Source organism: Eublepharis macularius, chromosome 8 (genome assembly GCF_028583425.1).
Source record: "Eublepharis macularius isolate TG4126 chromosome 8, MPM_Emac_v1.0, whole genome shotgun sequence".
NCBI classification, from domain to species: Eukaryota; Metazoa; Chordata; class Lepidosauria; order Squamata; family Eublepharidae; genus Eublepharis; species Eublepharis macularius.
This window is the reverse complement of record NC_072797.1, coordinates 428,697-451,030: the sequence shown is the minus strand read 5'-3', so window position 1 is coordinate 451,030 and position 22,334 is coordinate 428,697. Positions and strand designations below refer to the sequence as shown.

The window sequence follows — 22,334 nt, the reverse complement described above, 5'->3', positions numbered from 1 at the left end:
GGGCGATGCGGGCGGGCTGCGGGGGCGGCGTCGGGGGGCCCTGCCCGGCGGCGTCGGGGGCGGCGGCGCTGATGGGGCGCTTCGAGGGGCGCGCGGGCGGGCGGGGGGTGCCGCGCTGGGGCTGGCGGCTCTGCCTGGCCCACCAGTTCTCCGAGCGGCGGAAGCCCTACCAGGCCGGCGACGTCTCCCCCGGCAACGCCCTGCGGCACCTGGGCATGGCCCTGCGGTGAGCGCGCCCGGAGGGGCCGGGCGGGGGGCTGGCGGGCCGGGGCCGGGTCTGGTCCGGTCCGGGGCCGGCGGCCAACGGGCTCTCCCCCTCCCTCCCTCCCTCCCCCCCTGCAGGTACTGCCGCTGGTGGTACCGCACGACGCGCGTGGAGAAGAAGCGGCCGGTCATCGACCTCTTCAACTCGCAGCCGCTGCGCCAGATCTACGGTCAGTCCCGCCCCCTCCCTCCCTCCCTTTGCGGCTCCCGGGCGGGAGGCGGGAGCCGGGCCCCGCGCCTGACGCGCTCTGCGGTGTCCTTGCAGGTTGCCCGCTGGGGGGCTTCGGGGGCGGCACCGTGACGCGCGGCTGGCGGGGGGACTTCTGCCGCTGGCAGCTCAGCCCGGGCCTCTACCACTACAAGGCGGTGACGGCGGACCAGGTGCGTGTGCCGACGGAAGGGGGGCTGCCCTGAGGGCAGGAAGGGGGTCCGGGGTCCCGGGCATCCCCACTCAGCCGCCTCTCTCCTCCTCCTCCCTGCCCAGTTCACCGTCTGCCTGCGCCGGAAGGGCCAGACCGTGTACCAACAGGTGCTGTCGGTGGAGCGGCCGGGCAGCCTGCAGGGCTGGAACTGGGGCTTCTGCGGCCACTACGCCTTCTACCACGCGCTCTACCCGCGGGCCTGGACCGTCTACCAGCTCCCCGGGCAGGACGTGGTGCTGACCTGCCGGCAGGTGGCCCCCATCATCCCACATGATTATCAGGTGAGTGAGCCTTGCCTGCCGGGTATGTTGGCAAGCCGGCGGATCCTCCGCTCTTCTTTCCAGGAAAGGTTCTCCAGCAGCACATCCCAGCATGGGTTAGGCTGGCTGCTTAGCCGGAGCGAGGCAAGGGCGGAGTGGCCGCCAGAGCCCCAGGGGCAGCTGCAGGTTATCCCTGCCGGTGCTCACCTGTCTTCCTGGCTAAGCAAGGAGTGGAAGGCAAGAGGGACAGAGACATGGCCCGGGGGGAGACCTGCGGCCCCAGGAGACAGTTGCGGCTCACCTTGTTCTTGGAACTAGCAGAGGGCCTGGGGAGAAGGCAGCCGGCCTCCACGTTGCGCTGCTTCGGCAGGCGGTGCAGAGTTGACCCACATTGGCTTCCCAGCAGTCGCCACCCCTGGGCCACCTGTGGGCTCCCGCATCCTGAGCCCGGTTTGTTTTTCGTCTTCTTTGCTGATGGTGTGTCGGCCTAGCAGTTGCTCCGCCCCAGCACACCTGGCTCCTTGGCAGGACGGGGCTGCCCAGCGTCTTGGCGGAGGCTAGGGCAGAGGCACGCAGGGTGGGAAGGTGCTCTGGGCATGCACGCACACACACACCCACACCCACCCCTCTCGCCTCTCCTGGGCCGATGGGCCATTCCCGTGGGCCCGAGACCTCCTGGGCCTTCTGCTGCTGTGCCGGATGCCTGCCCTGCAGGGGCAGAGGCGTGCCATGGGGCGGGTGAGCAGAGCCTACAGAAGCTCCGGCTGAAGCTCAGCCAGGGTGACTCGCTGGGTAGCATTGCGGCCGAGACGAGGAGGCGTGGCTTCCTGTGTCTCTTGCGCAGGTTTACATGGCAGTTCAGGGTACTTCAGCCGGCTGGCCGCGTGTATAACCGTGTTGGTGAGGTTGCAGCAAGCCAGCTGGTTAATGAATGCACCGGGTGTGTGGTGTGTGCGCTTTCAGGTGCTGAAGGTGAAACGACCTTTTGCCCAGTTCAAACAACAGCGCCTGATAACAGTGGGTAAGAGAGGCCTTGGCTTGCGCGGCAGGCTTTCACCGGGCCTTCGGCTGACCATGGCTGTTCCACGCAAACATAGCAGAAGAGCCCTGGAGTCTTGAATGACTGCAAGCGCAGCTGTTGAGGAAGAGTTGTGTTTTCGCGTTGCGTTTCCCCAAATGTTCTTCTGATCGGTACATGACCAAACGCATAAGGGAAGCTTTTGAGTTCTTCGTGACTGCAACAAGAACAGCCTGTCAGAAGCAGGTGGAGCCCGCTGGCAAAGTAAATGGTGGCAGCCCAGAGCCCAAAGGGCTCCGCTTGCTGGACAGAAGCTCTGCCGTCACCTCCTGTGGGGCATCTGTCTGTAGGCTGGCCAGGAGCTCCTGGGCTGTGCATTCAGCTCTGTCGGCCTGCAGTTGCTCCTCCGGGTTGAGATCATCTTTTCCAAAGGCATTAGGTGGTCGTGGGGCATGCCCCACACCGTGCCCTCCCTGCTTTGGCAGTCACTGATGCCTTGTTCTTCCCTGCCTTACTGCCTCATGCCCAGGATACCAGCTTGCCTGTGGGGGTCTTTGTCTGGGAGGTGGAGAATAACAGCGGTGAAGAGCTCGATGTCTCCATCATGTTCACCTTTCGGAACGGCATGGAGACCAAAGACGACCGTGCAGGAGGTCACTGGAACGAGCCCTTCAGCCTGGAGAGAGGCGGCCACTGTGTCCGGGGGGTGATGCTGCACCACTGCCTCCCCGTGAATGCCTACACGCTGGCGATCTCCGCCCGGGAGAAGGTACGAGCGGGGGCAGGGCCGGAGGTACATGGGGTGGACTGCAGGGCCTCCTCGGCTGCGCCCCAAGCCTAGAGGGTCCTCTGACCCCTGTCTCCCTACTAGGAGTTGTGGAGGAGTTGCGGCAGCCTCCTAAGCTCTTGAGGTCAGGTAGTGGACCTGTAGCCAGCTGGAGTGTGGGTGACGGGAGCGAGGGGCCCTTTAAGCCCTGAGGGCAGAGCTCTTCGCTGGCTTCATGCCAGTTTCCTCCCCAGTGGAAATCCAAAGTGGCATACAACGTCATTCTTCCCTCCTGCGTTTTGCCCTCGCAGCAAGAGGCCTGCGAGGCAGGTTCAGCTGAGAGCGCGTGACTCGGTGGCCCAGGGCCACGTAGAGACCTTCCCGGGCAGAGTTGGGGTTTGAGCCTGGCTCCCCAGGTCCTAGCCTGACGCTCTCTGACCGCTGTGCTCTCCAGCCCAGAACTCTCTCTCGAGCAGCCATTCGGGCGCCTCGGCTGGGTTAGCGGGCGGCTTCCCGTGGTTTTTGTAGCAGGGCCAACAGTCTCCTGCTCCCTGCCGTGGCCTCAGCAGCAGTGGTTAGAAAGCAGCGGCTCCCCTGCTGGCTCTGGGTCCAGCCCCGATGGGCGGCTGCTCTTGGCCGGGGGGCTCCTCACTTTCTAGCAGAATGGGCTTTGGGCTGCGTCAGCCTTCGGGAATGTGTGACTGTAGGGACTGCTACGGCTGTCCCGCTGCTTCGTTTCTTGCGTGGGGTGTGTGGTGCCAGTCCTCTGAGAACGTGGCATTTGGGTTGTGCTTTTGTTAAGAATTCCTTCCGCATTAAGAGGCTACGGCTGGCACCACGTAGGGCCTCGAAGTGGGCTTTGTGCCCCTGCGGAAAGGAGACCGGGGCCTGCCGTGCGAGTGCGTTTCTTCTGGCACGATGCCTGCGCAGAGGGGTTGACTCAAGGACCTCGTCTGAGCCTTCCCGCACGTGCGCTGGTTGAGCGTGTGCAGGCAAGCAGGCACAGAGACGAGTGGGCCAAACCAAAGCGGCAGGATGGGGGTGGGGAGCTTTCCCGCCTCTCCTTTTCCCCAGACTTTCTGAGCGAAGCCTGGGTTGGGCTGGGCATCTCTTGCTTTGGTGCCCACTCCGAGAACGCTCTGACTAAGGGAATGGATTGGGAGTGGCCGCGGGTCCTGCTCCATAGCCCAGCCCAAAGCCCAGGTGCAGGGTCCCTGGGGAGGGGGCTTCCTTAGCTGCTGCGTTGCCATCAGGGGGGCCGGATGGGAGAGGGCCTCTTGAAAGGCTGCTGGGCCCTGGCAGGGTGAGGCTGGCTGCAGAAGCTGCTGCTTGAAGCCAAGGGCCGTGGGGGGGGGTGCTCCTTGCTGTGCCTGGGGGCGGGCAGCCTGGCTTTGCTGCCTGCTGTGACATAGGCCTGCTTCCCAGGTGGTCTCCCGGCTTCCCGGTTGCCCGTAATGGGGCAGGGCCTGTCTAATGGCTGCTCTGGGTTCTGCTCGGGCGGCAGCTTTGAACTAGGTACGGACAGGGTGTCCTCTCGCTTCTCTTCAGCCAAGAGGAGGTGAGGGGGATGGACAGACACTGCCCGCCCCTCCCATTTTTGGTCCTCATGCCTTTTGGACACCCCCCCCCTTCTCTTTTCTGTACTCTGCCTGGCTTGGCAGGCTGACGGTGGGTGTTATGGGAGGGGGGGCTTCTGCTGCTGGTGCCCCACCCTCCCATGGGCATGCCTCTGGGAGCGCCCTTGCCAGCAGAAAGGAGGCTGGGGTTCATCTATTGCTGTTGGTCCCCTTTCTAGGCAGGCACCACAGTTACCCACTTGACGGCGTTCAACCCTGCGGGCACCGGGCAAGAAGTGTGGCATGACCTCCTAGCTGATGGCAAGTTGACATCCCTGCCAGGTGAGTCCCCGTCCCTGGAGGGCTGCGCTGAAGGAGCGAGCGGCTGCGCTGTCTGACTGGCACTCTGTCTTGCAGGGAAAAGCAAGCCTACGGAAAAGGGGGAGGCATGTGCGGCAGCTGTGTGCGCCAGCTGCACGGTGTCGGCCAACGGGCATGGGACGCTGGAGCTCGGCCTGGCCTGGGATATGCCTCGGATTCGTTTTGGATCCCAAGAGCGGGAGCATCACAGGTGCGTGAGCCTGCTGGGGGGAGGGGGGTGTTCTCCGCCGCCACACTAAAGTGCCCACCCCTCTGCCACAGCAGGAAGGCTCTCAGTGCCAGCCCATCCCGGCATCTTGAGCCAGAGCCTTGACATGTCGGCCGCGGGGTCTGAACAGGGGCTTTCGGCTAGGATCAGGCAATTCCGGACAGTTGTCCTGTGTCCAGACGATTCCAGTCGTTCTCTCGAGGGAGGTGATGGCAGGGAACGCCCCCTGCGCTACTCGGAGGTTGGATCGCATCCCGAGTGGCTCAGGGCTTTCCTGGGAGTCCCCCCTCCTGCTTTCTCAGGCCGGGGATGCTTTGCCAGAACAGGAAGCGGAAGAGTCCTCCTGGTTCTGCCTCTTTCAGGACTGGCGGCAAGATCTGCCCGAGGGGGGCCAAGTCTGCCAGCCCCTCCCCCTCTGGGGTGGGCTCTTCCCTGCGGTGCCTCCCCTTCTATAGAAGGCTGCTGTTGCTCAGCAGGACGTCTCTGGTTGGTCATTGGGCAGGATCCACTGATCCCTGCCCGCCAATTCTGCGGTGCAGAGCCCCCCCCCTCTCCATAGGGCAGGGTTCAGGCCTGTCAGGAAGAGCCCGGGGGCATCGGGGCAGAGACTTTCGTCAGAGACTCTCATCAGGAAGGCGTTTGTTGCCAGAGTGCCCTTCCCTTGCACGGCTGGCAGACGCTCCCGCTTGCTCCAGCAGCTCGGCTTCAGCCTTGTGGGAGAAGACGCCCCACCCACCCACCCACCCACCCTGTCGTGCTTGCCGGGAGGCAGCGGGGCTTCTCTGGAACGCCTGCTCTGCTCTTGGAGCCCCGGCAGTTCTTTCCTTCCGCTCCCTTCCTTGGATTCGATGTAGAAAGTCATGGAGGGCAGGAAGGGGGCCTGCCTAGTATTTTTCCTTGCAGCCTGGAGCCGCCAGAGGGCAGCAGAGAGCCAGAGGTGCCCCCGCAGAGCAGAGGAGCTGCCCTCTTCTCCCCAGAGCCCCAGAGCCAAGGCCCACCAGGGCAATACGCATCCCTCCACGGTCTGTGCCATCGCAGCCAGGTGCCCAGAGCGCAGCCGCCGCCGCCGCCACGGGCTCTTCTCCGTAAAGCCTGGCGGTTTTGTGAGGCCTTCCCATGAGGGCACCTCTGCGCTCTCTTGTCTGCCTGCCGACTTGGAGGGAGGCCCCTTGCCATCTTTGTGTCCGAATCTTACTCTGGGCGCCCCCACAAGAGCAGCCTCCCCTGCTGAAGGGGAGGCGTAACGCAGGGAGTGCATTCTCTGGCTGGAAGCGATGCCCCTGCCCCAGCTTGGACTCTGTGGGCAGGGCTTAGGTTGGCAGGGCCATGCCACTCCCGGGGCAGCCAAGTCCCTGCCAGTTCATTCCCAAGGCGCCTTGCCTTTCCCTCCAGCTCTGTAACTTGTCGGGGGTTGTCTTGCTCCCCTGAGTTGATCGCTGTTGGCTTGAGCTCTTGTGTTTCAGCAGGCTTGGAGTTTCCCTCTTTGCTTTAGCTCTGAGGGGGGCCGGGGCTTCCTCCCTTCCCCACCGCACGAACCCTGCCTGGGTGAGGCACAACCGCCATATCCATCTCCCTCTTCCGCTGCAGAGGAGGCGCTTGTAAGACACTGTTCTTGGCCACGGAAGAGGGGGCAACCTAGTGCAGTCCATAGTTTACCCAGTAGATGCCAACTGTTTGTCAGCCGGAAAGTCTGCAGCGCCTTTGAGACCCGTGGTGCTCTCTGTCCCCTCCCTTACTCTCGAGAAGGGTTTCACGGGGGGCCCTGGGTGTTTTGCAGGGGCTCCTGGCCTTGCCCTGTCTCCTCCCAGAGTCTTTCTCTGTCCTTTCAGCTGAGTTGCTCTTTCCAGCCCGCCCACCTGCCTGCCCTGCCTGCTCAGCTCTCCCCTCTGGCCCCCTTTCCTCCTGCCCTCAGACAGCACCAGCCAGGCTGCTAACGTGGATGTCGCCTTTCTTGAGACTTACCTGATGTACTTCCTAAAGCAAAAACATCCTACTATGTAATTCCCTTCGTGCCTTCCCCACGATGCACATTTATGCTGGTGCGCCTGTGCGGGCGCACCAGCATAAAAGGGTGCCGTGGAAGGCCGCTTCCGAGGGCACCACTAGCAGCGGAGGGCTGGGCGAGGAGGCCTGGCTTGCTGCCGCCAGCTTTGTAGCCCAGTTGGCAAGCCTCGGGGGAGCCGCGACGGGGGAGAAGCACCTGCGGCCCGCTGCCCTCTGACCCCCGCCGGAGCTGAGCAGTGCCGCTTTCGGCAGGGATGGGGCGATGGGGCAAGGGCGAAGCACTCACTGCTGCGTCAGCCCTGCCAGAGCCGGGCACGCCGCTCTCCGTGGACCCAGGGCAAGGGGGCGCAAGCAAAGCGCCACCGCCCTACAAGGCCCCTGGAGCTGCGGCGCTCCGCTCTCCTCGGACCCAGGGCGAGGGGGCGCAAGCAAAGCCGCAGCGCGCCACTCTCTGCCTGCCCGCCCTCCCTTTGAGCTGAGTCTCTGCTGATTGGTGCAGACACTCAGCCCCGGGTGCCTCCAGTGCTGGCTGAAGTGGTGTGGGTGCGCCAGCTCCCACTTGGGTACACAAATTCTGCAAGGGGGCTTGTGACTCATCCACAGACCGATTCCCGTCAAGCTGCCTTTTCCCCCCAGTTCTCCATAACCTCTAGCGGCTTCATCTTTGCGATTCTCAATTGTCTGCTGCATCCCTGTTGGCTGTCCTAAACTCTCTGTGCTCCATAGCTTGAAATTTTTTAAAAGCCCATTGTTCTGTCTGTGTTTGAGCACCAGATTTCAGGAGTGGCCAGTTTATTTCTTCACTGACCTTTAGATGTTCTGTCCCACCTCTGCCACTGTGTGTGAAAGAACAGACTCGCGAGGCCCCGTTCGTTTGGCTGCCCGGGAGGCTGGGAAACCTTCTGGGGGCCGTCCACCCTGGGCAGCGCAGCCCGTTTCCCTTGCTCCTGGGAACTGGCAGCAGTCAGCGCTGCGAGCGACGGAGTCTTTCCCACGGGACGGATTTGCACCCCACCTGCGTTGCCGTTTTAGGACTCCGCCTCACTGTCACATCTGCCACTTTGGCCCTACAAGTTTGTGCGAGGGGCTCATTTCTGAAATTTCAAGTCATCGCTCTGAGGAGGTGGTGAGCTGCCCCTCCCGTCTCCACACTTCACGTCCAAGCCCAAAGAGGTGTGATGTGTTTCCAGGGATCGGGCTTGGAGCACCCTCTTCTGAGGTTCTTAGGTGTTCTCTTCCTGATTTGGAAGGATCCATTTGGGGCGTGGGGGCTTCCCAAAGCCGGCCTCTGCGCGGAGTGACACTGGGATCCAGGGCAACTAGTTCACCCTCCCTCATTCCCCCAGGGTGAGATCAAAGGCGTCTCTTCTCGTGCCCCCCCCCCCCACCACAGCAGTGGTATGGCCAGGCAGGGTAGAGATCTGTGGCGCTGAACAAGCCCTCCCGGCGGGCGGGGGGGGGGCTTGGCCCTTGGCTCTGCCTGTTTCCCCAGCCTGCCCCAGGCAAGGAGCAGCAGCTCCTCCTTGCGACCCACTCTGATGGCTTCCAGGTTTGCTTCCTCCGCAGGCGGTACACGCGCTTCTTTGGCAGCGATGGGAATGCGTGCCCTGCCCTCTCCCACTACATGCTCACGCACTATGAACAATGGGAGGAGAAGATCGAGGCCTGGCAGAGACCCATCTTGGAGAACAGGTACTCCCCCTGCCCTTCGGAGCTGCCCCGTGGCCAGTCCTGCTGGGGGCGCAGCCAAACGCTTGGTGCGCCCAGCGCAGCTTTGTGTTAGGGCTGGGGCTGCTGGACCCCCACCTGTCATTCTGGCCCTGGGCCGCCCTGGCAAGTAATCCACCCAAGGGAATGCTTGCTAAGGAGCAAGAGGTTTCTGGGCAGCTTTTTTGGTCCGGGGAGGGAAGGCAGAATCCCGAGGGGAAAGGTGAGCGTAGGGGAGTGCCCCTGAGACCCAAGGGGAGCTGGGCATGCTGACGGAACCCACCCCCGTGTCCCTCTCTCGCCCCTCCAGTGAGCTGCCCCCTTGGTACAAGTCAGCCCTCTTCAACGAGCTGTACTTCCTCGCCGACGGAGGGACGCTGTGGCTGGAGCTGCTGCCAGAGGACGCAGCCTCCCTGGGCAGCAGGCCTGGCCTCTCCCAGCACCTTCCGCTCCTGCAAGAGTATGGCAGATTTGCTTATTTGGAAGGTAAATAGCAGAGCTGCAGGTCGCGTCCCACCGAGGAGGCGATGGAGCTGCTCCCTCTGCCCCCCCCCCCGCCCCCCACTAACTGCCTTTCCTCTGCTGTTCCCCAGGCCAGGAGTACCTCATGTACAACACCTACGACGTCCACTTCTACGCCTCCTTCGCTCTGATCATGCTGTGGCCCAAACTAGAGCTCAGCCTGCAGTATGACATGGGTGGGTGAGCACTCCCCGCCGGGGCTTCTTCCCCTCCGTGGGCAACAGCAGCCAGTAAGAACACGCAGGCTGGGGAGTTTGACAGAACAAACAAAAACATTGCATTGGGGGGTTGTGCAATAAGTGGAGTTTCACAGATGCAGAGCAAATAGTGCTAGAGCCCTGTGAAGCCTGGAGAAGCGTTCCTTGGTGCGGTGAGTAGTGACTGGCTAGCAAGCAGGAAGCTTCCCCTCCCCACTGCAGCCTTCGCGCCCCCCACCCCCCCACCCCCAGCCTGTCCAGTTAAGCACCGTGCCCAGGAGCCCTTTCCTTAGCTACTTGCCTTAAGACCTGCCCGTAGAGCCCCTCTGGTAGAGCCCCTCCCATAGAAGTGGGGAGGGAGGGGGCCTAGTCTGTGCAGTGCCCTTTCTGTCCTCATTCTTCCCTTGGCCAGTAGAGGGGACCCCCCCCCTTCCTCAGAGGTGGGGACAGTGGCCGGAGACGGTTCCTGCCTTCTGGGTTCTCTTTCCCCTCCAGTCCTTCTCCAGAGGGACAATCTACTGCCCAGGGTTCTCTGACCATCTTCCTTGCCCCATAAAGTGCCGCTGCCTGTGCGGGGCAGCTTCGTTCAGGCAGGCCCCTAGATAGGCAACTCTCTGCCAGTTCCACGGCATTTTTTGAATATTACACAGTCCACCTTTTTGTCCTGAAAAGGATCGATTTGGCCACATTGGAGCGAATGGGGACAGCGCGCACCGGGTGGGGGGGGGCAGCTGCTGCCCCCAGTCCGTTCAGCCACCTGACAGCCTCTGCAGCTCACAGCCACCCATTCCTTCAGAAAAAATAGGAAGAAATCCTGATGACACAACACACACACACACACACACCCAGGTACTGGCCTTAACCAAACTAGACAGTTTATACAAAGTACTCGTAACGTGTTCTCACGTCGACTGAAACATCAAAGGGGGGTGGAAAGTGCCCTCAAGTCATAGCTGGCCGGCCTGTGGCAACCCCTGCTGGGGCTTTCTAGGCAGGAGATAGACGGGGGTGGTTTGCCGTTGCCTGCCTCTGCCCAGCGACCCTGGTCGTCTTTGGAGGCCTCCCACCGAATTACTTCCGGAGGCTGACCCTGCTTAGCTTCCAGGATCGGATGAGGTGGGCTTGCCTGGGCTATCCAGGTTAGGATGAAACACAAAATACTACATATAAAAATAGTCCACACATATACACGAAGAGGGGGATTTCAGTGTACTTTATAACCAGCACAAAAGTTATCAATGTAAAATATCCCCCCCTGCCCCCACGTAAGAAGAATAGCAACGGTGTCCAGAAACTCGGTCCCCAATACAAGCCGCATCAGCAAGTCGGGCTCCTGGGCCGGACCCGTTTCGGTACCATTGTTGGAACAAAGACAGACGTATGTGGTGGTGGTTCAGTGAGTGAGGTGAGTGGTAACGGCCTTGAGGCTTGTCCCATGTGTAAGAGATTACGTGGGCATGTGATGCCATGAATGACATTCCGGGAATTACAATTAGTAAATTGTCCTAGCTCGTAAACCTCCTTATCTAGTGGAAGGGTTACTTACGTGCATTGTCAGAATTGCCCATGTATAGCAAAATCTGTAGTAGCAAAACCTTTTCGATTTTGTTACTACGGACTCACACGGCTCACTCCTCTGGATCTCTGCCCATGTAGAGGATATCCTAAAACTTCTCATTGTTCCATTCAGATATTCTACAAATTGATACTCATGATAATGTGGGAAGTCGTGGTTTTTGTTCTCATCACAACCAGAGTCTTAACATTACTTTCACAAATACCCTAGATAAGGAAGTTAACCAGCAGAGACAGTTTCCTCACAATAATTCCTGGCACGTTGTTTATTTTTTCATGTGCCCGCGTAATCTCTTATACATGGGACAAAGCTCAGGGTCATTAATTGCACAGGATTGTTGTGAATAAAAACTCTCAGTGTGACATCAAACGTTTGTCTTAATTCCAACAAAGTAAGAGGAATTTGTACTTGTATCGGAATTAGTGAAGAAGATACGTATTAGAGTATTGAAATGGGTCAGACCTGGGGGGCTTGCCTTGCCGTGATTTATTGTATTGTTGAGAAAGTACTTGGGAACTCTTGCCGTTCTTCTTGCATTGTGGAAATAGATACGTGGACAACTTTTAGTACTTCATGCTGAGAATTTTTTGTACTGGCTGTAAAGTCTGTTGAGGCTTGTTTACGTATTATGCATTATGTTCGTATAGCTGTGGATTGTTGTGTCTTTTGTGGAGCTTTGTGAAACTAATTACTCCTCTTAGATGGAAACTTACGTGCATGGACAATTTTTATATGTGGTATTTTGTGTTTCACCCTGACCTAAATAGCCCAGGTGAGCCTGATCTCGTCAGAGCTCAGAAGCTAAGCAGGGTCAGCCTTGGTTAGTAACTGGATGGGAGACCTCCAAGGAAGACCAGGGCTGCAGAGGCGGGCAATGGCAAACCCCCTCTGTGAGCCTCTTGCCATGAAAACCCCACCAGGGGGCGCCATAAGTCAGCTATGATTTGAACGCTCCCCCCCCCCAGCTGTAATTCATCACGGTTATTAGTTCATATAAGTCATTTGGTTTTGTTGAGGTTTTTTCTTGTTGGTTTGTTTCTGGCGGGGGGGCGGGGGGGGGGGAGACTCCAGCCAGCTGTTCTTAGGCACTCCCTTCACCACCAGCCCCTTCTTTGGTGGGTCTGTCCTTTGCTTTGGAGCTGGATACAGAGGCTCAGGTCTTGTTGCTCTGGGTGGTGGGCAGAGGGAGTCGGTGTGGCCCTGTCCCCCCAGCCCCTGCTCTCTGTGGGAGCTGCAGACCCTTGTGCGTGCGTGTGTGCGTGTCTTGGGTGTGTGTCTTGGGTGCCTTCTTGCCTCTGCCAGGCTCTCCGCCCAGCACTGCTTAAAGGCTTCTTTCTGGGTGCGGCCTGGTGGGCTGCCATCCATCCCCCTTGGGCTTCCCTGCTGCCCAGGAGGCTGGTGGCTCCCGAGAGGCGGCAGAGGGCAGCTCCTTGCCTCTCCCGCTTTCCCTCTTGTGCTTCTCAGCTGCTGCTGTCCTGAACGAGGACCTTCGGCCCCGGCTGTACCTGATGAACGGGCAAACGGCCCAGGTCAAGCTCTGCAATGTGGTGCCACATGACATCGGAGAGCCAGGTAAGGCTGCTTGGCGGGCGGGGCCGAGCGCGGCACAGTGCGGCCAGTGCCCCTCCACCTGCTCTCCAGCAGGTCGGGGTTGCGGCCCTCGGCAGCCTCACAAGGACACTTCTGAGCCAAAGGAAAGAAGAGAGCTTGTTGTCTGGAACCGCTTGGTTCCTTGTTCCAGAAGGGGCCCTTCCCCGGGGTCTCTTGGTCCCTGGCAGGATCATGTCCTTGCCTCGTATCCTTCTGGCCTCGCTGCCAGTCTCTCTCGGGTCTCAGGCGAGTAAGAGCTGCCTCTTGACCGCTTGCTCCGTTTCTTCTGGGTTACGGTCCGCAGAGGCTGGCAAAGGGTCACTGGTGCCGCTTAGCTGCCTTCCGGCTCAGGGTTTGCTTTGACCACAGCCCGGGCCCTGCGTTTCTTCTGGACCCTTGTGCTCTCTGGGCCCAGGTGCTCCTGAAGTGCTTTTCGCTTTGGGATGCTCTCCTGGAGGCCCTCTTGCCGTGGTTTTGAGGCCAGTGAGGTGGGTGGAGGGAGAGATTCTCAGAGGGGCCGTTGGCTTTGCCTTGCCCCGCCTCAGTAGCGCGCACACGCACGCCAGCCACCGGGGAGAGGAGCAGGTTGCCTGCGCTGCGTTGCCCTCCCAGGGTGGGGAGGGGACCAAGCAGTGCTGTGGAGCCAGGAGATCTCGCGCTGATTCTGCCCCCTCCTCTGCCAGGCGATGAGCCGTGGCAGCGAGTCAATGCTTACCTCATCCACGATACGGCGAACTGGAAGGATTTGAACCTGAAGTTTGTGCTGCAAGTCTACCGAAACTACTACCTGGTGGAGGACTCTGCCTACCTGCGGGACATGTGGCCCATCTGCCAGGTACAGCTCGGCCGCGGGTGGGGTGGGGGGCCAAAGGGCAGGGGCTGTCTCTGGCAGCCTTCAGCCCACCAGCCCCTCTGCCCGCCTGCCCCCCTCCCTCCTTCCCACAGGCCGTGATGGAGTCAGAACTCAAGTTCGACAGGGACGGAGACGGCCTGATAGAGAACTCCGGCTTTGCTGACCAGACGTACGATGCCTGGGTGGTGACGGGTGCCAGGTGAGGGGGAGCGCGGCCCCTGCTCCTTTGGGGCCTCCATCCCCAGGAGCAGCAGAAGGGACTTGGGGGCTGTTGCCGTGGGAACCCGGGGAGCCCTGGTCTGCTTGCTGCGGCAACTGCGCAGAAAGGCTCGTTTTCCAGAGGGGGCCCCAAGGGGCTTCTGGTTCCCTCTCCCTTTTGGGGTAGCAGAGCTGACTCAGCCGGCTGTGAAAAGGGCCATGCTCTGCTGCCTGCCTGTAGGCTGTTATCCAGCGTCTCCTTTTGGACTTTGCTGGATGGAGCCGGCCACGTTGGACCCTGCATCCAAGGCGCAAGCCTCCTGGCCAGTGGGCACCCTCTTGGGTCCTGCAGTTCCGAAGGAGCCAGGGAGCAGGCCCTTCCAGCTGCTGAGGAATGAGTCAGATGTCCAGGCTGAGAGGCCGGGGGCCGGGACCTCCTCCCCAAAAGGAGGCAAGGCAGAAGGAAGCTCAGCGGATAGCCGCCCAAGCAGCAGGGTTGGGTGGCGTGCCTCGTGCCAGTCAGCCTTCCTGTTCCTACTTGAGCCCCACCCAAATGCAAAGGGCACCACCCAGTAGGTCTGGCCGGTCTCCCTAGCTCTCTGGGGAAGCCCGGGCTGGTTGCCAGCCCAGAGGCAAGTGAGGCATCTGGGAAGAGGCCAGTCTGGCCGAGTGCGGCTTCCCTGTCTGGCCCCTCCCTGAGGGACGCTGGGGACCATGGCGAGGGCACGCCCTCCTTGGGAAGGGTCTCTCGCCCCGGGGCCCCTCCAGGTCGGCCATCTCCCGCCAGCAGCGCCACAGAGACCCGGCAGCTCAGGAAGGGGTGCGTGTCTCCTCTTACGGCCCCACTCTGGCAGGCGAGCCGTCTCCCAGCTGGCCCTGCCTTGCGCTGTGGCACCACCTCGGGCCTCGTGCAGTGGAGAGGAGGGGCCTGTCGGGAAACCAGCCTCGCCTAGTCCACCGTATCCTGGCGTTTCAGATCTTTGGTTAAGGTTCGGCTACACAAGGCCTGTCTGTGGCAAAGCCACAAGAAAACCAACTAACAAGTAAAGAGCTCAGCAACACTATGCACTTAATATGAATTAATAATTGTAATATGTAGTTCCATAGAATGAAACATGCATGTTAAAATTGTCCATGCATATGTATTTTATCACAAATACATTAATTCACAGCAAAAAAACTGCCCAGATATTCCCACAATGCAAGGAGAGTAGTGGTAATATCCAAATACAGTATAAAAATACAATAAATCACAGAAAGCAACAGGTGTTCCTGGACCTGACTTGTTTTGGAGCTGCTATATGCATCTTTTTCAGTACTTCTGATAAGAATATAACTTCCCGCTGATTTGTTGGGCTGAAGAAACAATTATATACAAATACAATTCACGCAGCAAACGTGAGCAGACGCATGTTCACCTAAAAACAAACTGAGTTTGCCCTGACTTGAAGAAAGCAGTTGCAAGATAAAGGATTTCAGTAGCAACGAGAGATGCTGCAGGTCACACCAGAGCTAACTAAATTACAAGCCTGAAAGAGAGATTTCTACATTACTTTCAGAAGGGCTGTAAACCTCTTACATAAACAGAGTTCGAACCTCATTGGGTCCCTTAGGAGATGGTGTTAAATGTGTATATCCAAAAAGCTTCATGTCCTAATAATTGCTTGTCCAAAGGTGCGAATTTAGAGGGGTTGTTTATCTCTTTAGAGCAAAAAAAATCTCGAGCTGAATGTGATTTGCTTTGAAAACATTCCGTTAAAGGCGCTCCAACTATTCCCCTGTGTATTTTGCTCTTAAGTTCAGTGCTTCTAACTCTTAATGGCCTTCAGGTTTGTCCCATGTACAAGAGATTACATGAGCATATGATAACATAAATGACATTCTGGGAAATATAGTTAGTAAATTGTCTTAGCTCGTAAACCTTATCTAGTGGATTGGTAAATATTGTAGTATTTGGGCTTTGTTTACAAGATAGCGCCCACATATGTAATGCAGTATCAATTTGTAGAATATCTGAACGGACCAATGTGTCTCTTAAATTTCAAATTCTGCAATACCTCTACGTAAGTAATTCTGACACCCCAGGATGTCTTGTCTAAGATGCCAGAGTGTGTAAATAATCTTTCTAACCTGGTAAGATAAATGGTGGAACTCCACAGACCAAAATATACGGTCAAGGGTTGCAGTCGATCTCTTCCTGAAGAGAATAGATGTCTGACACCCTTATAATATTATTTGGAAAGCCTCTTTCACTTAAACCCTCAGACAAGGAAACAGCTAAACCATCAGAGGACTCCAGAATCATGCAGTAATTTTTAAACATAAAAATTGTCCATAAGGGAGGTTTTCTTTAAGTTGTTTGGGATGACAACTATTGTAATGCATAATGGCATTTTTGTCTGTAGGCTTAGAATGTCCTTTTACATGTAAGGTGGAATCCAAAATATAGCCCAAAAAGAAATATTAGTGATACTATATCGATATGAAATTTTGATATAAGGACATATGTTATTAATCCAAGCACAAAATCAGTAATCATCTGATAATCTGAAAATATTATAAATATATCAGTGTAACAGGCATAATATTTTGATGTGATGGAAAAATTGATTAACATTAGCTACATAAATACTCTAAAATACTATATAAGCTTTGGTCCTCTGGCACAGATGTTATCTCATCAGACAAGGGGCACAAAAGTCCCAGTAGAACTCCACAAAGTCCAGAAAGAACAACCCTGGGCTGACACCCTGTCCTGGTAGTTGGGTCCAGAAGCACAGAACGGGCACGTGAGCGCCAGCAATTTCACCAGCGATGCTCAGAGAAAGAGACCAGAATGCAGACCCCTTTCTGTGTGCCAGGCCGGGCTGCTGCGGCTCCGCCAGCCCTTCTTGACCAACCCAGGGGTGCTGCCAGGTCTTGTGGCCACACTCCTCTGCGACTGGAATGTACGTGCAGCCAGAGCAACGGACTCTCCCCCAGGGCTCCTGGCTCTAATGAGATGGAATGAAAAACTCCCTCCTGGTCTCTTGGCCGTGAAGCTCGCGCATCCGCTGAGCTCGTCTGCGCCCGGGTGCCTCGGTCCCATCTCATGCCTTCTCTCTGAAAACTGCAGTGTCATGGTGATGGTGATTTCCCGGAGACGGGCCTTCTGTGGCCTGGCCAGGCAGCCCAGAAGCCTGAACCAACGGCTTGGAAGCCCAGGGGCAGGCGAGGTGGGGCCAGTTTCTTGACAGGGTGCAGGGCCTCCCCGGGGCAGCACGGTGGGCCTTCTCGTGGCAGAGAGAGGCCCTAGCTGGCCATAGGGGAGTCTCCTCTGCTCTCCAGGAGCTCTGGGGCGGTGCTGGGTGTTGACCTGCGAACTGGCCTTTGCAGTCCGTCAGGCTGAGTGCCCTGGGAGCCGTTCCAGCAGCAGACAGGCTTTGCCTTCTCCTGGAACGGGGCAGGTTGGAGGAGGGGCCGTTGGCTTCTCCGGTGCTGTCCCACCTCCTCCTGGAACAGCAGTGGGGGACACACACACGCTCTCTCACTGGGAATCACCTTTCCATCCCAAAGGGGGTGGGCTTCAGTTGTTGCTCTTGGGCAAAAGAAGGGATCCTGGGCACCGGTGCGCGCGAAAGGAGCCTGCCCCCCCCTCCCGCCTCGCCTTCCGGCTCTTTTGCTTGTTGTTGGTCTTGCGCACTCGCTTGATGAAACCCCACTCAAAGGATGGCTGGCTGGGGTGGAGCGGGCACGAGATGGGAAGCGGTTGTTGGCATCATGGCAGGCGTGTGTCGGTTGTCAGTGGAGATCACGCAGAGCTGTTTGGGGTGTCTGGAAGCAGCGGACGGAGTTGCAGACGGGAGTCACCCTATTCTGGGGGGAGTCTGTGGCTTCCCCCTTGGACTCCATGGGGCTGGGCGTGAGTTGCCTTGCACAATATGCCTTTGAGCACATTGTTAATTGGGAAGTGTATTATTTGCTTGCTAGAGAGGGAAACTCCATCACCTTGAGTGGGCAGAGCTGGAGTCTGATGTGTGTTTTAGGGGCAGGGAGGAGCAAAATCCTTTATGTATTGTCGAAGGCTTTCACGGCCGGAGAACGATGGTTGTTGTGGGTTTTCCGGGCTGTATTGCCGTGGTCTTGGCATTGTAGTTCCTGACGTTTCGCCAGCAGCTGTGGCTGGCATCTTCAGAGGTGTAGCACCAAAAGACAAGAGATCTCTCAGTGTCCTGAGACTTGAACTTCAACCAGTGGGGATGAAGAAGGGAACCGCTGCAGCCGTCGTCCCCCCTCCCTGCTGTGATCCGTGTGTTTTGACCGAGGGGAGTGACTTGCAGCAGACAGCTCCCCCCCCAGCCCCCCAGTATGATCCTCTGGTCGGTCTAAAACGTTGTTCGTTGCCCGGGCGCTGAGCGTCCTTTGGAGACGCAAGGTCTGTGGCTGGCGGTTCTGATGCCACCAGGCGGGCTCTTCTCCATTCTCCAGTCCGTACTCCTCAGCTGGAATGCACGTGGTGACCGTAAAAGGGTGCCGTCCTTCATGCGCAATTTCAGTGGGGTTTACTCAGCTGATTTCTGCTGGATTGCATCCACAGTATTTGGTAATTTAAATTTGTTTCATAGCTACATTCAGGTTATAATCATGCATTTATATTGGGCATATATTTGAGCCCTTTAAAAGCCCTAGTGACCCATTAACGATGCTTTGTTTTAGTATTTTGGCCCTGCGCCATGGTGGCCGTTTTGTGGTGGCCCCATGGGGCCTGCAGGTGTGAAAACGTTGGAGAGCAAACGGTGCCCACCAAGGCAGGCCAGGGGTTGGGCTCAGCTTCGTGCGTGCGTGTCTTAACGAGGTGCATATTAATTGCAACAGCCACTACCGAGTGTTCTCAACCTCATGCCATTAAAGGATGCCACTCTCAGGCACACGAAGAGTTTGCTTGTGGCACGTCAAGAAAGAAAGTACATGTTCCAGAGCGAAGGGCGAGGGAGGGATCTTGGCTCGTGGCTCCTGGAGCCAGGCCGGCTTGCTAGTCCTGCGGCTCACGGCTTAGGAAGCCCTGGGGGGGGGCATGGGAACACAGGGGGCCCTCATCTTCCGCCCAGCTCACCTAAGCACGGAGAAGGGCCCCTGCCTGCCTGGCTGCTGGGAGCATCTCCCGCAGGCCTTTCTCTTGGAGGGTTCTGGAGGAAGGAGGGGCTTGGGGGAACGCTCCAGCACTGGACGCATTCTTGAGTTTGGTTGGTGGCGACGACGTGGCTGTGGGCTTCCCCCTGTGCTTTCTGCCTTCTTATTCACAGCGTAGGAGGGGGCACATGCGGAGAGGCTGTCCTCCGCCTGGAGCAGGCATGTGCCAATGCGGGTCTCTTTTGCTTTGGCAGTGCCTATTGTGGTGGCCTGTGGCTAGCTGCCGTCTGCACGATGTGCCGGATGGCCGAGATCTTGGGCGAGGACGAGATCCAGCAGAAATACTCGGCCATCCTGGCCAAGGGCTCGGAGGCCTTTGAGAGGCTGCTCTGGAACGGTACGTCTGCCCTGAGGGCTGGGCTGGGGGAGGAAGGCTTCTGACAGGTGCAGGGCAGCGTGCCGGTGCGCTGGAGGCTGCCCCCTCTCATGGGCTCTGCCCCCTCGTGGGCTCTCCCCCCTCAGGAAAATATTACAACTATGACAGCGGCCGGAGTGCTTCCTCCAACAGCATCATGTCGGACCAGCTGGCAGGGCAGTGGTTTCTCCGGGCATGCGGCCTGGGCGAGGGAAGGTTTGAGGTGAGGCTGGGAGGACCGGTGCCTGGGCACCGTGGCTCCAGGACCCCGGGAGGGGGAGGGGAGGGGGGTCTTCATCAGAGGGGGGTCTTGTGAGGGCCTGTTTCCATTTGGGCAGGGGAGGCCAGCCTGTTCTGAAGTCGTTTTTCCCCCACTCTCGGCCGATCCTGCAGGTTTTCCCCCAGGACCACGTGCAGACTGCTTTGAAGACCATCTTTGAGCTGAACGTGATGGGCTTCTCAGAGGGGACAATGGGGGCGGTGAATGGCATGCGGCCTTCTGGGACACCAGACACCTCCAGCGTGCAGTCCAATGAAGTGTGGGTCGGGGTGGTGTATGCACTGGCTGCCACCATGATCCAGGAGGTGGGTCTGGGGCAGGAGGTGTGGGACAGGCTTGGGCGGGGGGTGGGGGTGCGCCTACGGGCTAGCCATGACTCTTTCACGTCCACCGCAGGGCCTAGTGGAGGAAGGCTTCCGCACCGCAGAGGGCTGCTACCGCACCGTGTGGGAGCACCTGGGCATGGCCTTCCAGACGCCTGAGGCCTACTGCCAGAAAAGGGTGTTCCGCTCACTGGCCTACATGCGTCCCCTCAGCATCTGGAGCATGCAGCTGGCGTGGGAGCGCAGGGCTGCACGAGTGCCCCCTGCCCCTGTCAACTCTGTTGGGTCTTGAGCCGGCAGGCGGGGGGCTGAGAGGTCATCCTGCTCCAGAGGCCTCATTCTGGCAGCTCTCTCGGAGCATGAGAAGAGCGTCACCCTGGAGCTGTCCTGGACAGCAGCAGCAGCAGCAGCCAGGAAGCTGAGAGAAGCCCCCCCTCCCCCCCTCTTCTTGGCCCAGTGTGGCTTTCGCCAGCCCGCCTGTCCTGTCTCTGAGTTAGGGGGGGGGGGCTGTTCCATGTCAGCGGCTGCATGAAGATCTCCCTCCTACCTCGTGCCATTTGTCTGAGGCGGGGGGGGCTACTGCATGGCTCAGCATTTCCGGGAGTGGGGCTCCTGCTGTGCGGCTGGCCAACCCCAAAGGAACTGGTGTGTATGAAGGATCCTCTTGTTCCCACAGCCTCTCCTGAGGGGCCGCAGAACGCGTCTGTTTTCATTTCCACCCCCCAAACAACCCCGTGTGAGAGGGTCGGGGCTTTTCTGCTGCACCCAAGAATCCCCCCCCCCCTTTGATTTGCACACGATGTCAATCAAGCCCTGTACAATCCGGTTTGCTCTGGAGTTTTTAGATGTGGAATAGTTTTAATTTAAAATAAACCAATGATTGGTAAAAGCGCTTCTCTGTATGGCTGCCCACAAAGCACTTGCCAGGACGGGCAGGGCTGCCCCCTTCCGTGCCCCAGAGGTCTGCGGGTGGGCTTCAAGGTCCGAGGCCTTGGGCCACGGGCGGCAGAGGCGAGCGGTTCTGGCAAGCTCAGGAGGTTCCAGCTGGGCCACCAGCCAGCCGGCGGTCCCCACGGGCAACTGCTGTGAACACGGAGGCTCCACGGAGCAATTCCTGCTGGGCCCCCCTCCCCGCCGGTCTCTGCCCCATCAGGGAGTGGCTGCCGGTGCATCGGGAAGCCGAGCGTCCTCCGAGGGTGACGTGTGCAGAACTGCATCCGACGCGTGTCTCCCGCCGATTGATTCCAGGGGTGGGGTGGGGGGGCACATGTTGTTACGTTATGGAGGAAGACAAAAAGTTCCCTGGGGATGAGGCATGATTTCATAAAACTCTTTTCCAGTCACGCAAAGCACACACACACACACCCCGCCCACCAGCTTTCCTGAGTGGTGAGCTCTCCCCCCTCTCTCCCCCCCGCCCCGGTTGCCCTTTCCACACAGACCAACCAAGCTGCTACTCAGCCCATTGGGGGGGGGGAGGGTGCACTGGTGCCAAGGGAAGGCCAGTGGGCAGTGCCACAGGAGAGGGGAGGGTGCACCTTGTGCAAGAACGGAAGAACGCTCCGTCTTTCCAAAAGTCCAGGATTGTGCAAGAGCTTCCGAATGCTGGTGGGGGTGGGGGAACCAGCCCAGAGGCAGTGCCAGGATAAACAGCCTGGGCCTCAGCTCCGAAAGCAGGGAAGGAGCCCGTCTTGGGTCACATCTGCCCCTCCAGGCTGCGGAGGGGAGGCCAAGAACGGGGCCGGAGGGCCTGGGCCTGGCCCCACCCCCACCCCGTGCGCTGCAGAGGAAAGGTGGGCTGCTGCCTCTCCAGCGCGCAGGGCCAAGCCGGGGCTCAGAGGGCAGGGCAAGGCCTGTCCTGCTGTGGGTCGGGCGTGACTCGCTTCTTTCCACACTGCGGTCCAAGCCTGGGCTGAGCCCAGAAATCTGAGGAGCCAAACAGCCGGGGCCGCTGCCGCCCCTCTAGCCACAAGCGCCCAAGCCACTGGAACGTGGAGCAGCCAGTAACATCCAGCCCAGTGGTGGGGAGGGGGCTCTGGGTCCAGGCCAGAATGGAGGAGGAAGCTGCTGGGGTAAAGTGTTCGGAGTGCGAATCATGCACATTTGGCTCTCAAAGGCTTGGCTCTGGATGGGCAACTGGGAACCGTAGAGCGAAGCTGCTCTGCTGGGCAGCCGTGAAGAGGCAGAGGTGCTGCAGAACTTCCCAAAAGGCGAGCAGCACCAGCCAGACTGGAGTTTGGGCCGGGCTGCGCTTCCGTTTATTGGTCTTTGTCCAGCACGCACTCACCTGTGCACACCCTCATTCCTCTGTTCGCAAGGAGGGGAGCTGGCGTCAGCTGAGGAGGGGCCGAGTGACAGGGCTTCCCGTTTCCAGGTGGCATTTGGTGCAGAAATATGTAAAATGGGGAGCAGGGGATGGAACTCCGCAATGCTGCCCGGCCGTTTTTCACACCCCTTCACGCTTCGCCCACCACTTGGAGCTGATTGGCAGGAGCGGTACCCCGCCCCCTAATGCTGAGGCTGCTCCTGCCCGCTCCTTCCAGGGGCAGCACGACTGGGGCTGATTTCCATTGGAGGGGGGAGTGCTGGCATCTGGGCTTACGAGCTACAGTGCAAATGGAGGCCACCTTGCTACCCCCCCCCCAAAGAAACCCCCCAGATCTCCAGGAAAAGAGGGGCCCTGCA

The 22,334-nt window shown here is 58.9% G+C and overlaps 1 protein-coding gene across 1 annotated transcript; it reads left to right on the top strand.

Moving 5' to 3' along the window:
• The first annotated feature begins 34 nt into the window (after positions 1 to 34).
• On the top strand, positions 35 to 20,545 carry GBA2 (glucosylceramidase beta 2). Its single transcript, XM_054986598.1, has 17 exons — positions 35 to 226; positions 343 to 434; positions 530 to 645; positions 749 to 967; positions 2,494 to 2,733; positions 4,526 to 4,628; positions 4,704 to 4,857; positions 8,446 to 8,571; positions 8,897 to 9,072; positions 9,180 to 9,284; positions 12,346 to 12,453; positions 13,155 to 13,306; positions 13,417 to 13,523; positions 18,886 to 19,028; positions 19,154 to 19,269; positions 19,440 to 19,631; positions 19,723 to 20,545. Exons 1-17 carry the CDS (start codon positions 72 to 74, stop codon positions 19,939 to 19,941), a joined length of 2,523 nt encoding a protein of 840 aa, XP_054842573.1. The 5' UTR covers positions 35 to 71; the 3' UTR covers positions 19,942 to 20,545.
• Positions 20,546 to 22,334: the final 1,789 nt, after the last annotated feature.

What these genes read in the sequence shown, in the direction of transcription:
- GBA2 (XM_054986598.1), top strand. Translation starts at nt 72, where the DNA reads ATGGGGCGCTTCGAGGGGCGCGCGGGCGGGCGGGGGGTGCCGCGCTGG. An exon ending in AGACCCATCTTGGAGAACAG is followed by an intron (nt 8,572 to 8,896) that starts GTACTCCCCCTG and finishes TCGCCCCTCCAG; the next exon opens with TGAGCTGCCCCCTTGGTACA. An exon ending in TGGGCGAGGGAAGGTTTGAG is followed by an intron (nt 19,270 to 19,439) that starts GTGAGGCTGGGA and finishes CCGATCCTGCAG; the next exon opens with GTTTTCCCCCAGGACCACGT.